Raw genomic sequence first — 16579 nt, 5'->3', positions numbered from 1 at the left:
AGCAAAAATTTTTTGTCATGTTTTAAGAAATAATATGCCAAAATTAAGAGAGTTAAGTGAGTGAGTTTACTTAAAACAAGCAAAATAATCTGCCATGGGGTAAGCAAAATAATGTAATGTCAAACGGAAAAACAAGATTATTTTGCTTACTGTCACGGTTTATTCTTTATTTAGCCTTCCTTCTATATTATTATTATTATTATTATTATTATCATTCTCCGTGATTTTGTGTTTTGGTGGAGATTGTTTTACTAATTGCTGTTTCTTTTCTTTGAGGCTGGCTCCGCCTTGCACCTGCCGCTAATTCGGCTTGTCGCCTTTATAAACCGAAGCTGGGTGTGTGTCGGGGTGGCTCTTGTTTTCCAGAGCGTCTGACTGATCCTACCGATCTTGTCTCTCTTTAGAGAGTATGACCCGCACTTGCTGAGAATCTCTCAGTATCTTGCCCTGATGAAGGTCCGAAACTTCTGTGCGCGTCTTTTGCAGCCGCTGCTGAGGAGCCATGCTGGTGTTGTGCCGTTTCTTTGATCTGTGTTTTATTTATACTTCATCTATATTTTCTTTATGATTTATGTTGTGTTTGTTTGTTGGAGTAATTGCTTTGACTAAGATATTGTTTAATTAATGATTTATATTTCTGTTGCCACCTTAATTAATTCGGACACCTATATTCTGGTCTCTAAATAAATAGAGAATTGTATTTCTGGTTTCTGTGTCCTTTTATGTTGCTAACCCCTTCTCTAGACGAGCCTTAAAAACTGGGGTTCGTAACACTTACCCCATTGGCAGCTTATTTTAAGAAAAAACTCACTTAATTTTGCCACATCATTTCTAAAAAAAAAAAAAAAAGACATTTTGTTTGTCTAGAACAGGGGTGTCCAAACTTTTTCGAATGAAGGACCAAAAACTAAATACCATTGAGGGCCATGGGCCGAACATAAATATACCAAACTATATTACATTAAAGTTGCCATGGGTAATTTCCCATAGCATTTCATTTATTGATAATTTATAATATTTATAAATAGATGCAAAACATTACTTCATGTTGAATCATATAACCACACATACTTATTGCCATAAAAACATAAGCAAATAACCAAAATGCCTTTGCCTGGATTTGCTCCACAAAGTCTCTGCATTGTCCACTGTCTTAGTTTTGAAACGAAATCTGAACAATTTACATTATTTAAATTGAAACATTTGATTTCTGTTAGCTTTTTTGTAGCTTAGCAATAAAACAAACAAACAAACAAAGGGTTCCATTAGATTTGAAATGACAATGTCTAAACCATCCCCTTAGTTCTCACTCTCCTCTCAGATGGGATGACGGGCCAAATCAAAGGTTACCATGGGCCAACTTTGGCCTGTGGGCCCTATTTGGGCATCTCTGGTCTAGAAAATGCTTCTTGACTTAAGAATCTTTAGATATTTCATTTAGAAACAAGATGTAAGGATCCAAAATATCAGACCCTGAAAACTGTTATGGAATTTCATGAGACAAGATGCAATGTTCCAATGCATTTTCTAATCTGAGAAGTGATGAAGAAACCAACTGTTCCACTGTTCTATTCAAATTACTGTTGACAATGCAAACACAGGCTGGAGAAACAGAGCTACTCTACAGCAGGGGGTAATGCGAAGAAGTCACCCTTCTCCTTCCACCTAAACCCCCCTTCTTGACCCTTATGTTAACTTCTGATTAGAGCACATTTCACATAAAATGTTCAAGGTTTTAACATGGTGTATCTTGCAGCACTATATTCAGGTTTGGTATCATTTTAAATGTCTCTGTGTGATTGGTAAAGTGGTCTTAATTTTACAGTAATATTTTACTGGTACAGTATATGTTAAATTGGTTTTTGACTTCTATAAGATCTTGATAAGATGCTCTCCCTCCTCAGAGATGGTTAAGTCCTCAAATTCACCAGGCCAGGGTTTCTGTGACACTTCTATTGTCTTGAAATTATGGCTGTTTGTTTTGACTTGAGTATATAAGGTAACATGTGGTATAGGACAGGGGGGAGATCTTGTAAAAAGACACCCCATTGCAGCATCTGAGACTTATGTTGCAATGTACTTCTCTGGTCAGGTATGCATATAATTCTTTGATTTATCTTTGATTAATGGATGTTATATTCTTAGTCTCATCTCTGAATTGGCTTTCTGATGATTTATTATGTAATTGGCAGAATACAATTTTACCTGACAAATAAAATGTTAAGTTTTGATTAATTCTGGAGTTTTGCGAATTCATTGTATCCAGTAGATTAGAGGAGTCTTCATTACCTTTATTGTATGGCATAATTGAATTGATTTATAGGCACATTTGATTATAGGTAGCCATAGAGGCCTATAACATGTAGACCTTTTAATCATTTAACCACTGGAAGTAGCAAGTTGTATGGGCTTGGCTAAGGATCTGTTTTTTTTTAAGACTAGGTAGGCGTTAATGCGACCAGCTTATTGAAATATAGTTAATCCTGCATCCTCTGACTATTTTTAGAGTGTCGACATATTGTCCTTGAGAAGATGCGCAAACCCGGGGCGTGGAACTCTGAGCGATGTTGGTCCCTAATGAACGTACAATTAGAATATCGGACCTCAGAAAATATCAAAACTCTAAATTAAATCATAAATGATGAATGTGATCCGTTCTTACAATTAGAAATACAATCTAAATTTTAGGATCATTAAAATTGGAGTCAGCTATCAGCTAGAATTCGGAGCTAAAAAACGAATATAAATAAATTCTAATAAATAATAAAATTATTTTCAGAAGCACTAGAAAAGGCTTACATGCATTAAACCATCGACCATGCTGTTAGTTTCGTCATTGGGCTAATAGATGGACTCCTACAAAGACAAAAAAAAATCATGAAAAGTAATTTTTTGTAGTGAAAATCCCAATATACAAATTAAAAGTGTAAAAAAAAAACACCTAAGAATCATGATCAGATACATGTCAATTAACACATATGTTTTATAGTATATTAAAGTCATGTGACCAAAATGTTGAAAACCATTTAAAACGTTTACCACATACTTAAAATTTTTTTATTGTAGCCTGCATTCAAAACAGAATGCTAGTATTCATCAAACACAAATATTTCAAGCACATGAAACCATTCATACTGCAGCCGATATGAGAAGGGCTAATACAGAAAGCGTTTGATCAGCATATGAAATAAACCCAGTCGAGAACACACACCAAAACTCCAGTTACGACTTTGACCGTGATTCCCTCAGATCACTTCATCTCCACAGGGAACTGTTTCATTTACCTTCTTAGTCTGTTTAGATTTATATTCAATCTGTCATTCTTGAAGGTAAACTCACCCTGGCCTTCTGCATTCATTACGCGCTCATGGAAAAACAAAGTCATTTGAACTTTGAAAATCCATCTCCGTGCGCAAACAGCCCAAACACAGTTCTCTCACGCCATATGTGAAACATTCCTCATATATCTTTAATACGACACCCAAATCTAGCTGGAAACTTCAGCATACTTTAATGTAGTTACTAACAGCTAGGAAATGTGGTCATAATTGTGTCTATTGTAGAGTTTAGTGCCATTGGAAGCGGAATATGGGCTTTTACTTCTCCCCGATTGGGTTATTGTAATTCCTATATCCTAAAATCACTTTTCAATATCTTTAAATTGACAAAGAGCAGTACTCCACTTCTAGAGTTTCAGACGTTTCTTCTTCCTGATTGAGTTACTGTAATTCTTCAGTTCCAGATGAGGTCACTTAATGTGTTAAAGTTGAAGAAGAGCTGAACACCACATCTAGGAGGCTAATGACTCAAAAATACTCCCCAAAATGGAGAAAATAGAACCAATATTCTCCTAAAATCTCTCTGATGGGATTATATCATTCACAAAATAGATTTTGAAATGCAATAACTGAGTTCTATACATTTGCAATGCCACAACGTCACCCCTTTCCATTCACAACCACCTTTTCAACAAGAGTTTCAGTGAAAAAGTCTCCTTTATAGATTTCATTTTTATGATTTTATAATCATTAAAAAATGTCAAATATCAAATGTAAAGTTAAAGGTTAAGTTACTTTTATATAAATCAATGTTATATGGCAAGCTATTTTAATATTTAAAACATAACAGTATCTATTCCTATGGTACTAGTACATATTATTTTGCATTAAGTACTTGTGTACTTATTTATTAGCTAATAATGCTAAAATTGTTTAGGTACTAGCACTTATTCAATAGATAATATAGTATAAATTGATTAGATACTACAATTTATTAAATTATAGCACTTATTTGTTGGATACTAGGACTTATTAATAGGCCCACACAGAATCTGCGCGCGCAGAATTCCGCAGATTTTTAGCACATCAATGATTCTGTTTATTTACTTATGTGAATGTGTGTACATTTACAATTATTCTGTTTTTTTTTACTAATTTCAATAATATTATTGACTAATATGAAAATATTTATATGATTTATTTACAATATAGTTTGTAAAGTAACATTTTCTTTTAGTAGATCTATTATATGATAGATTTTTTTTGTTTAACAAATAAAGAGTATCTATTTGGATTTTTATTGTAAACATTAAATACAAGTAGAAACTTAATTTTATATATTAAGGTTTTAGTTATGATGCTCCTAAAATCATTCCGCAGATTTTTAACAAATTCTTTGCAGAAATAGCAAAAAATGTCTGCGGATTCCATCTGGCCCTACTTATCAGATACAGTATAGTACTTATTTCAGTAGTGTCTAGTGATTGTTATATTGTTACTACAAAAATATAGTAGTAACCCACTATTAGATACAAGTGCTAAATCATTACATACTGTAGACAGTTGTAAATATTTAAAAACTAATCTACTATTCATAAAGGTGCCAATACCTAAAAAAAAAAAAGACTAGTACTTATTAGTAAAGATTAGTCAAAGAAGCTTAAAATGGGTGCTGTTAAGATTTTTCTTTTAGATTGAAAGTGCAGTTGGTGATCTGCCAGAATGCTAACATTAGCATAATAGGTTTGAAAATTTACATCCGTCCCCTGCTGTCCAAAGCCATGCCTCCTTAAGTCATGAAAGCTTGAACGTGCACCTAATAGATGATGATCTGATGATAATAGACAACCTTATATAACACTAGATCAAGTCATTCACCAGTTAGAAATCTCTATGAAGACATGCACTTTTCCAGCATAGTTGATGAGGAATTATTTTTCCCAAAACTGGCATTGAGGTAAAGTTGGTTTTATATTCGCACATTCACACGTTCTCCTTAATAATATAGTTTTAGAAATGTATTGTTTACAAATTCTAAAAAGTTGTATCATATACTCAGGCAATGACTACACAATACAACATCGTTCACAGTCAATTAAATAGTGCTGATGTTGTTTTGAAGTCATACTATATGCTATTTCAGACTGAATATTCGAAGTAACGTTAGAGTGGGAGTGTGGCACAGGTTGACACTTTTCAAAATTGTATGAATGTGCCAAAATCAATCAAACTTCACCTCAGTAAAGCTGGTTAGGTGGAAGAGCACTATTTACTTATTTTTCGTTATTCGCCCAAAAAAAAAAAAAGCTCAGAAAAAAGGAGTGCTAAAAACAGAAATATCCTGTCATCATGTCAGCGAGTTACTTTTCATTTTCAATTGTGCTCGCTGATCCTTGTACATCACTTGTTTTCATCTTCTTTTGCATTGAACAGCTACACGAATGCTTATGTCTATTTAAATGATTATATTATCGGTGCTGTAAAAGGTACTCCATGAACTTCAAAATAGTCAATCTTTCGCATGACGTTTTCAGTGGCTGAAAAACACCTCTGTGTATATTAACCCAATCATAAACAAGAACACAATCTACATAAGCTTTGCGTGACTAAAATAAAATTAAAACATGTCTTAAATTAATACTTCAGCCATGGTGTCACCCTTCAGATCATTATTTTAAATAACGTCATTTCCCTTCAGCGTACAAAAGTATCTCTGATATTGCTTCAGGATTTAGAAAAGACTGATTCTGCATTTTTGGCAGAAGCCCTTTTAAAAACAATCTTACTTTTCATAGATACAAGGCCATGTTGTTTTTTTCAACATGAAGAAGAAGATCAGGTTGAGTTTGCCTGATGTTGCTCGCTGTCAGCTGTAGGTGGCCTTGCTTTACGTGAACACGCAAATAACGGCTCTGTCTGAGTGAAGAGGCTGAAATTGAGTTACTTGTCGGCCTGACGATTTTTAATTGGACGAATGTTTTTAGTCTTATGCCTTACCCAGAATCTAAAAATATATTTAAACACATTTAGATCATTTTCTTTAATCATTGCTATCAGAATGTAAAGAGGCTTTTAATATAATACAACACAAAATGTTTCTGAAGAAAATCAAAAAAAGCCTGCCATATTACAATCCCCTCTACAGTCTTCTGATACAACACAATAGGGCTCAAATCTCATTTGCACTTATTTACATTCAGAAATGACATGCCAAGACATGTTGTGGCAGCTCTGGTGTGAGCAGCAACCGCTGTTGTCAAATCTGGTGCAATTTGACTTGACACTGCCATTTAAACAAATGCATGAAACCTGACAGTTCTGATGGAGGGGCAGATATTTCGACACTGTTACTGTGTTTATTTCATTGTTGAAGCTTGATAGTCACTATTCATTAAAAAAAAAAAAAACATTCCAAAAATAGCATGTTCAACAGGTGTGTGACGACAAAACAAAGAAGACAAATTTGGATTTTATCTTGAAATCTAAGGAAAGAAGGTTTCAGACACTTTAAAAATAGTACGCTAGCTTTAAAAATGTGCCAGCTATCAAGTAAACAACCACAAAGAAGTACATTCTTTACAGTCATGAATGTAATCTGGATGCACTACAATCACTATATTGTCATCCTCATACTATTTCCACTTGCTGAACTATTTATACAACTATACTATTTATATTTAGCTATACTATTAATTCATTTGCTAAACTCGCTGAAGTAACAGTGCTTTGTTTATTATATACTACTTCTCACCTAATATATAGTGAAAAAGTATGTGATTTCAGATGCCAGCTTTGAGCATTTGTTTCTCCTATGGTACATGGAGACAAATTAGCACACAAACGGGGCATTTCAAGATGGGCTGTGATGTTTTTACTTACCCAGAACACCCAATCTGTAGTTCATAGTGACGACAATCACATTTCCATAGGCCGCAAGAACGCTTGCATCAAACATGTTTCCCGTTCCCTCCATAAATGAACCACCATGGATGAACAACATCACAGGCTTCTTCCGACGATCTCTAATATCTGTGTAAAGCATAAACATATATACAAAATCATTAAGGATAAATGATAATATATAAATGTCAATGCTGCAGCTTCACTGAAAACTGGAAAACCTTTAGCAGAAGAGAACTCAACCCAGCCTCATCATAAAAACATAAATCAAATCTAAAATATGCTGCATTGAGTTTGTATTGTTGCATATTTGAGATGACAAATAGCTCATTTTTTATGGTGTTGTACTTGTGATGCAGAGCGCTTTAAGTTTGAGTTCAGCGATACACAGTTCCACAAAAAGGATAAAAGTAATGTAAAGTCAAGTTAAATTATGTGGTCGCAATGCACTTTTTTCTTATGTCTACATCCGTCAGATCACACTATTATGCCTTTCTTTTCTTTTTTCCCCTTTAAAACACGTTTTAATACTTTTTATTCTCTGTTGTTTTTATTTCATATATTTTTTCTTGTATTTTATGTTTCATTTATTCTTGTTTATGTAAAGCTATTTGAATTATTATTGTGCTACTGTATATAAATAAACTTGCCCTGCCTTGCCTTCCCTTCCTATTGGTTGGGTTTAGGGGAGAGACTAGGTCAGTGGTTTGATAGAGTGCATGACATGTACAAGAAGGATGATGACATGTACATGAGGGATGTGTATCTGAAACGTACAACAAATCGTACCTCGTGTAATGTATTTCAGATTCGCAAAAATGTAGACAAACTGACCATGCCAAAAAAGTTGTCCATTTAGAGATAGATAAGGCAAATGTGTTAGGCATCGTTAAGTTGTTTTGAGGTATTTACTTGGAAAATAACATAAAATTCTACTGTAAAATATTTTAAGTCATTACAAAAAAAACAAAACATAATTCTTATTTCCATTCGCTTTTTCTTGTTCACTTAACTTTTGAAAACATCAGCTGCACTGGCCTAAAATTATGTGTTTGTAATAGAAAAACATTTAGTTGGGTTAACACAGACTTGTGCCAACTGAAATTTTTTGTCTGCAGAACTGGAATGTCTGAAGTTGAGTGAAAAATAAAAATATAATCCTTATTTTCTTAACAATTTTTTTCCACTTTTTATTGAAAGGACAGTAGAGAGTACAGACGGGAAAGCGTGGGGAGAGAAGAAGGTTCGAATGGGAATCGAACTCGGGTTGCTGTAGACACTGGAGTGCCATGTGTCAATGCACTAACCACTACACTATCAGCACCGACTTAACTTTTGAAAACATCAGTTGCACTGACTTAAAATTACTGAATTTGAGTGAACAAAAAACTCTTTTGGAAATTGGTACAAGAAATAATTCATTATCAGAACAAACAAACATAGTTCAACTGTAAAAAAAAGGCATGCTTCACATGTGAAGCATTACAAAGGATTTTTCTGTTTGTCCTGCCATGTTTTGATAGTCTTGTTAAGCAGTTTGATGTTAGTTTTACCTCCTGTCTTGTTTCTAATTTTGTTTCTAATAAATGTTTTGTTAACATTTGTCTCTAAGTTTTTTTTTTAATTGAACTATGCTTGTTTGTTCTGATAGTATATTATTTCTTAGTAGTAAGAAATTATTTTCACAAGAGTTTTTTTGTTCACTCAAATTCAGACATTTTAAGTCAGTGCAACTGATGTTTTCAAAATATTATAATATTTTTAAAGTTGGAGTCAAGTTTGGGCCAGCTAATAAAAATTAAGAGAGAGACTGAGTGCACATACTTTATTTTAAGGCAGAACTACTTATTAAATCATATTTAGAAGCTGCTTGACTTATTTAATTATTTTTTGCAATGTTGTGGACCGGTATTAATGAGACTAGTGTGCCATCATTTAGTGGTCACATCAAAAAAAATGAGTCAAGGAGGAGATGGTAAAAATAGGGATTGGTATTGCTTCCAGTCCACTTGTCGCTCTTTAAATAGAAGGTCAACATGAGCACACTGCATTATGGGGGAAACACAGCAATATGTTCTGTTGTACACAGTACTGCAGATTTAGTAGGTCATCCAAGTATACTGTACACTGCAGGAACAGTAAGAGTAATATGTTAGTACACAGTTCCAAACATATCCCCAATGGTCTTCACGCACTCTGGGATCTTTTGGCACAGTCTGCCTTGGATTGGCTCATCATTTCTGCATTCTGCTGGCAGAGTCTGTCTGTTCCTCTTCCAAAAAACTCTGCTATTCTGATGTATCTCTGTATCAGTTATTACAGTCTGTGTGCACTCGGTTTTTCTCAAGTCTCGGATCTCCCCTCTAGGTGTTATGTTGGTAGAATCTCTACCTTTCCTGTTCCCTTGGTACCTTCTCTGTCCTTCGACCTCCGCTAAACTCCCCTGCCTCAGGTCTCCAGATTGGTATATTCTGTCTCGTTTAGATTCACATCTACGTGTGCTGTTTATTGGTACAGGTTGTTCCTCTTTGCATTTTCTTGCAGTGTGTTGCACACAATCATGCATAAAGCTAAGAAGAAGGAAAAAAAATGAAGAGATCAAATGATAATTTTTAGTTTTACTGCATTTATTAGGTATGGGGTTAAGTAAAATGTTCATATTCATTGTATTGTATAAAAGTCTAATATTATTACTTCAAAATTTCCAATAAAAAAAAAAAAACTGTAATCTAAAGTGTTTTTAGGTTTAGGTATTCCTCAAGATCAGGGATTCTCAACTGGTGGGCCGTGGCCAACTATAGTGGGCCTCAGCCATCCTGCCGGTGGGCCGCGAGATAGCTTCAAAATTAACTTTCAATATTTTACTATCATTTTAAGATTTCATGAAAAATATGCTTTCTCCAGTTTGGTGATTAATTACTTCAAACTCAAAACAGCCCCATGATCGCGTCTGCAACTAGTCTGTTTATTTACAAACTATGCGTGAAGTGAAAGTAAAAGTCTCTCTTGGTGTACTTTTGTGGGAACTACTTAATATATCCACATAGTTGTCCAAATTAATGTCTTGCGAATTTTTTATAATGGACGTGCGCTCATACAGGAGGATCTAGCAAGGCATATTGGTGTATCTGCCATGGACTGTTAAATAAGCTTGCATATGAGCTTCAGATGCGCTCTGACGGAGCTGTTCACTGTTCCTGTAAGGGATCTCACAATAGTATCCAGCTGCAAACCGCCATCATATCATCGGATCTCAACAGATTTAGGGTGTTTTACTGTATTTTACATTTGTCTGTATATTTTTGAATAGTGGATATTTAATAGTAGATATTCTGTCAGTCCAGTTTAAAGCAGAAGCTGGGGCCTCATGTATCAACACTGCGTACGCACAAAAACTTTGCGTACGCCAGGTTTCACGCTCAGAATCGCTCACGTTTGGATTTACTAACAATGAACTGAACGTGGGAATGTGCGCAGCTTCACGGCAGCTTTATGGCAGGCGTACGCACATTTTTTGTGCGGGTCTGTTTTATTTCCATTGGCGGCTCCTAGAGGTAGTTGTGTTAAATTCCTTTCTACAAAGTGTCTGAGCCTTGCAATGGCAGCTGTATGAGACGGGTTCAGCAGGTATATAAGGTTTCCATACCATACATTTGACCAGCTAAACATTAAAGCACAATTTGCAGCCGTCGCCTGTTTTCCCAATGTAATCTGAGCGATCTACCGCACGCACATTGCTATAAAGACACTATCTGAAGATGAATTTGCATGCGTGAATCAGAAACATTTCCATTCAATAAATGTGCAAATAAAATATGATGCTTATTGATATGAACTTATTGATGATTCCTACTTGTCTTTCTCGTGATAAATATTTGGCAAAATCTTATATGTAGCGGAGGAAAAAACAAGAAAGAGTTCATCAGACGCTGGATTCGAGCCGAGTTCATGCTCGAACGTATCAATTCATGATCACATTCGTCTTATGAGTAGCGCCACTGAGACTGTTAAGCGTACTGCAACATTTTACACCTATAAACCACACTATTTCTTTTGTTAATGCACTCAGTGCGATGTTCAGACCCAACTGTATTGACCGCATCAGCTAAACTCTCCCACTCTATTTTTTCTTTTGTTGTTAATTCCGGAGAACAAACTTGCAAATAACACCGCTTTTCTCCGGTCTACCACCGAAAGCAGCACCTCCAATTCACATTCTGTTCAAAGTTTCTCTTTTTGCTTGCTTTTGCCTTTGCTTTTTCGTTGGGTTTTTCCATTAGCATAGTCATTAGCATATTCATACGGGGGAGGAGGCAGGGAGGGGTTTTGTGCTCGTGCATGTTGCGCTCAGTTTCACGTTCATTCAGATGTACAAAAGAATATGCGTGAGATTCGGCGTACGCAGTGTTTCATACATCTGAATTTTTTTCTGCGTAGGCACATTTACAGCTTTGTGCGTACGCAAGGTTTTAGTAAGATTTCCACGCAAGTCTTCGTACATGAGGCCCCTGGTCTTTTGCAATCTCCCTGTTGACCTGTGGTTCTCTTTGAATCTATTTATGTTAATATATATTTACAGCTGAGATCAGAAATACTAGCCTACTGTTTGCTTATTTTTTACCCCAATTTCTGTTTAACAGAGAGAAGATATTTTCAACACATTTCTAAACATAATAGTTTTAATAGTTTAATAATTATTTCACTAAGACACACACACACACACACACACATATATATATATATATATATATATATATATATATATATATATATATATATATATATATATAATATATTTTACTTTATTTTATTTTATATTTTGCATTTCCTACACACATTTTAGAGAAAATGTCAGACAGGTTGATCAGAGAAAGAAGTGGGCCCCGAAGTAAAAAAAAGTTGAGAACCCCTGCACTAGATATTGCTGTTTTAACTGTTCTGAAGTTAAAACTTTGGCATTGTGTTGTCTAAAACATTTACATAATATTTTTTATGGCACAATAAATGCTTTTGAAGTCAGTAGTTATGTGTTTGAGTAAAACAAAATGTTAAAGTTTTCCTGTAAACAACTAATTGCATTTTTAATGTAAAATAAAAATAGTCCTTTAAAGCTTTTTTTTTATTTTTTAAAACAAACAAATGTTCCATGTTTATATAAAATTAAATTCAGAACAATACAATTTTTTTAACTTCAGAAGAGCTCAAAAAAACTATATTTGATATAGCATTTGTTATACTGAACAATTCTGTCACAAAATTGCTCCAACACATAGGTCTCAAACTGAATTCCTGGAGGGCCGCAGCTCTGCACAGTTTTTGCTCCAGCCCTAATCAAACACAGCTGATCCAACTAATGAAGGTGATCAAGACTACATAGGCCCTCCAGGAATTGAGTTTGAGACCATTGCTCTAACACAATATTTTAATTTGGAAATTTGAAAGCAACATCATCTCAACTTTCATTCATTCATTCATTCATTCATTCATTCATTCATTCATCCATTCATCCATTCATTCATTCATTCATTCATTCTTTCATTTATTCATTCATTCATTTTTTTCTTCAGCTTAGTTTTTTTATTTATCAGGGGTCACAACAGTGGAATGAACCGCCTTTCTGAACTTTACTAAACAAAACAAATATGAGCAATTTCCTCAAACCCCTACCTAATAAATCCAGATAATCTGAGAATTATCCAGGGGTCTCTTAATTCCCCCCATAACTGTATACAGTATACATATGTTCCAGTGTGTGAATGCGATGTCCAGTTATCCAGTGCTTCTGTGGTGTGCAAGTGCTGTAGATAATTCATATGAAAACCAGACCATGCAGAAACATAAATAACTACCACGACATCTGTTTACCCCGAGAGAGAAGAGGGGGGTATCAGAAAAAGAAAGAGTGGGATAAATCATAAAAGCATGCAGGAGAGAGAAAGAGAGAAAGAGACAGGAAGAGATGGAGATGTGAAAAGGAAATGGCACACAAAAGAGAATAAAATAAAAGTTACACAGACCAAGGTCCTTTCACGGACACACAAAAATCACACACACACCGGCAGCTGTGATGCGGAGTCGCTATGGAAACTGCTCACCAGCACTGACTCACTCATGCCTGTTGCCACGGAAACAAATTCTACGCACGTATTTGCACGCCCGCCTGCATCACCACCTGAATCTCGGCTTACAAACGCATTACAGCAACTACACACACACAGTCACACAAACACGGACACACACACACACTTTCTTGTCTCAATGTCTGCACATACACAAACACCTCTTCTTGTCGACAAACACACATAATGCAATGAACATATCTGTTCGTGCAGCACGCATACACACACACACACACACACACCTATGTGCAACCATGCATAATAATGCTCATGCACAAGTATGCACACACTGAAATATAAACAAGCTGAATTATCCCAGATTTCTCAGTCAATCTCTTTCATATACTAGACTAATGTTAGACTTTTTTATTGTTTTTTTTTTCTCCAACATTTTTTCATAGTTATTTGTTTCTTAGTTATTCTGAAAATCATTGTTTTGTTGGTGCTGTTGAAGCAATGTCACTTTAGGTTCGACCAATCATATATTATTATTATATATTATATATATATATATATATATATATATATATATATATATATATATATATATATATATATATATATATATATATATATATATATATATATATATATATATTATATAGGACTGTGTGGATGAGCTGTGCTGTCAGAGCCAGTCAGCTGATGTGAAATCTGTGTATTGTTTGGAACGTCTTTTATTTCTGTCATTATAAGGTAGCTTGGATTTCCCACAAGGTATCAACATTCATTGATTCATTCATTTTCCTTTGGCTTAGTTCCTTTATTTAGCAGGGGTCGTCAAGGTGGAATGAACCGACAATATATATGAACCCAGCATATGTTTTACCTGAGATAACCTTCCAGCTGCAACCCAGTTCTGGGAAACACTCTCACATTCACACACATACACTATGGCCATTTTAGTTTATTCAATTCACCTATAGTGCATGTCTTTGGACTGTGGGGGAAACTGGAGCACATGGAGGAAATCCAAGAGAACACAGGGAGAACATGAAAACTCCACACAGAAATGCCAACTTGCCCAGCCGGTACTTGAACCACTGACCTTATTGCTGTAAGGTGACAGTGCTAACCACTTTGCCACCGTGCTACTCCAGGTATCAACATTATGCAATAAATTGGGGCATCAAAGTGACAGTTAAGGCATTTAAAATGTATGAAAAGATTTCTGTTAGAAAATAAAACCCATTCATAAGCATTCTATGCAATTTATGAATGCTGAATCAGCATATTACAAGAATGAATCAATTGCTGAATAATCATGTGACGTTAGTAAATAATAGCATATCTTATCTGCGGATTTAAAAAAATGAAAATATAAGTAATAGATTTTGATGGTAAAAGATTTTTGTTTGAGGAAGGTGTTACACAGCTTTATTTTTTAACTGTACATTAATCTGTGTCAAGTTGAATTTTTTTTTTTTTCTGTTTGTTTTTAAATATTTGTTTGATTAAAAATACTTTTGCTTAATAAATTACTTAATTTTTACCCAAAAATATGTATATTTAAAAGAGTCATTTGAAAAAGAGAGTTGACACTTGAAATTGATAATAAAGCGTGTTTATGCTGTCCTGGGAGAGAACACTGAGCTCAGAAGATCCTTGAGCCTGGGGCTCCCTCAAGTTTCATCAGGAGAGAGGGGAGCCTGAGCTCAGGTAGGTCTCAATTCCCTCATACTGCATGTCTTTATACTGTAGCACCTGGGGGAAACCCACGCTAGCAAGGGGAGAACATGTAAACTCCCCACAGAAACACCAACTGTCCCAGCAGGGACTTGAACCAGCGACCTTCTTGCTGTGAGGCAACAGTGCTGACCACTGAGCTGCCAGCCAGCCCTGTCCTGAATTAATCTAGGAAAGAGGGGAAGGAGCAGGGGAGGATGGGGGAGTTCTTCAAGGTGAAGATGACTTAGAGTAGGTAAGAAAATCTGGTTATTTACAGTTGAAGTCAGAATTATTAGCCCCCCTGAATTATTAGCCCCCATGTTTGTTTATTTTTTTACCCCAATTTCTATTTAAGAGAGAGATTTTTTTTCAATACATTTCTAATCATAATAATTTTAATAACTTATTTCTAAGAAGAAATTTATTTTATCTTTGCCATGATGACAGTAAATAATATTGGACTAGATATTTTTCAAGACACTTCTATACAGCTTAAAGTGATATTTAAAGGCTTAACTAGGTTAATTAGGTTAACTAGGCAGGTTAGGGTAATTAGGCAAGTTATTGTATAACGATAGTTTGTTCTGTAGACTATTAAAAAAATATATAGCTTAAAGGGGCTAATAATTTTGATCTTAAAATGTTTTTTTAAAAATGCTTTTATTCTATCAAAAATAAAAGAAATTAGATTTTTCCCAGAAGAAAAAAAAAAACATTATCAGACAAACTGTGAAAATTTCATTGCTCTGTTAAACATCACTTGGCAAATATTTAAATAAAAAAAATAAATGAAAAAAATAAATGAAATTTAAAAGGGGGCAAATAATTCTGATTTCAACTGTATGTGCGTTTAGATTAATCTGATTGGTAAATCATATAGTTGATGTGGGTAAAGCTGTGGTCCTCTCAAAATTAGTTTATGAATAAACTTCCGTTAAAAATCAAAATGCAGTCCAAAAACCTTAATACTTTGCTATTATCATTTAAACCACTAGTTTCAGCCCATTTGTCAACATGAAGTCAGAAAATGTAATAAAATTAAATTTTATTCTTTTAAATATTTGAAATACTTACAAGTTATGTGCGGTAATATAATATGTGGTTTGATTCTTCTCATAAATATATCTGTTTATGTTACATGACTATGGGACATTAATTCAACATTATATAATTCCCACACAAGTTATATGAAACATTAAAACCCCTTGCCGCTTGGCTTGCAATGTCTTTGATGAATGTAAAATCAAGTTTGTTAATGCAATTTAATTCACAAAGCAAAATAGATTATTTCATCTATTGCCCATGGAAATGTCTGATCACATTATTGAAACAACGTATGTGTATGATATTCACATTCATCTAATAGATTTTATACTATTACCAATATATGGAAATAATTGTCTCGTTTTATTTCTTCAAATATATTTAGATGTTTTAAATACTGAAATAATAACTGGGAACACTACGTTTCCAGAGTTGTGAAAGATAAACTTACATTTTTTTCAGAGTGGAGCTAATATGAAAAAAAATGCTACCAGCAAAAATCTACCAGCAATTATCGAATAGAGTCATTTTAAGCTACAATTCTTGCTATTGACAAACAGTTAACTAAGA

The 16579-nt window shown here is 34.4% G+C and overlaps 1 protein-coding gene across 8 annotated transcripts in view; it reads right to left on the bottom strand.

Annotated features, from left to right (window-relative positions):
* nlgn2b (neuroligin 2b) overlaps nt 1–16579 on the bottom strand; it is a 346267-nt gene that overhangs the window by 33250 nt on the left and 296438 nt on the right. For all 8 annotated transcript variants that reach the window (XM_073913415.1, XM_073913416.1, XM_073913417.1 and 5 more), the window contains 1 exon segment: nt 7158–7307. In XM_073913415.1, the coding sequence (XP_073769516.1) occupies nt 7158–7307 (150 nt within the window).

This window comes from Danio rerio, chromosome 10 (genome assembly GCF_049306965.1).
Source record: "Danio rerio strain Tuebingen ecotype United States chromosome 10, GRCz12tu, whole genome shotgun sequence".
Lineage (NCBI taxonomy): Eukaryota > Metazoa > Chordata > Actinopteri > Cypriniformes > Danionidae > Danio > Danio rerio.
This window is presented reverse-complemented; position numbering and strand designations above follow the sequence as displayed.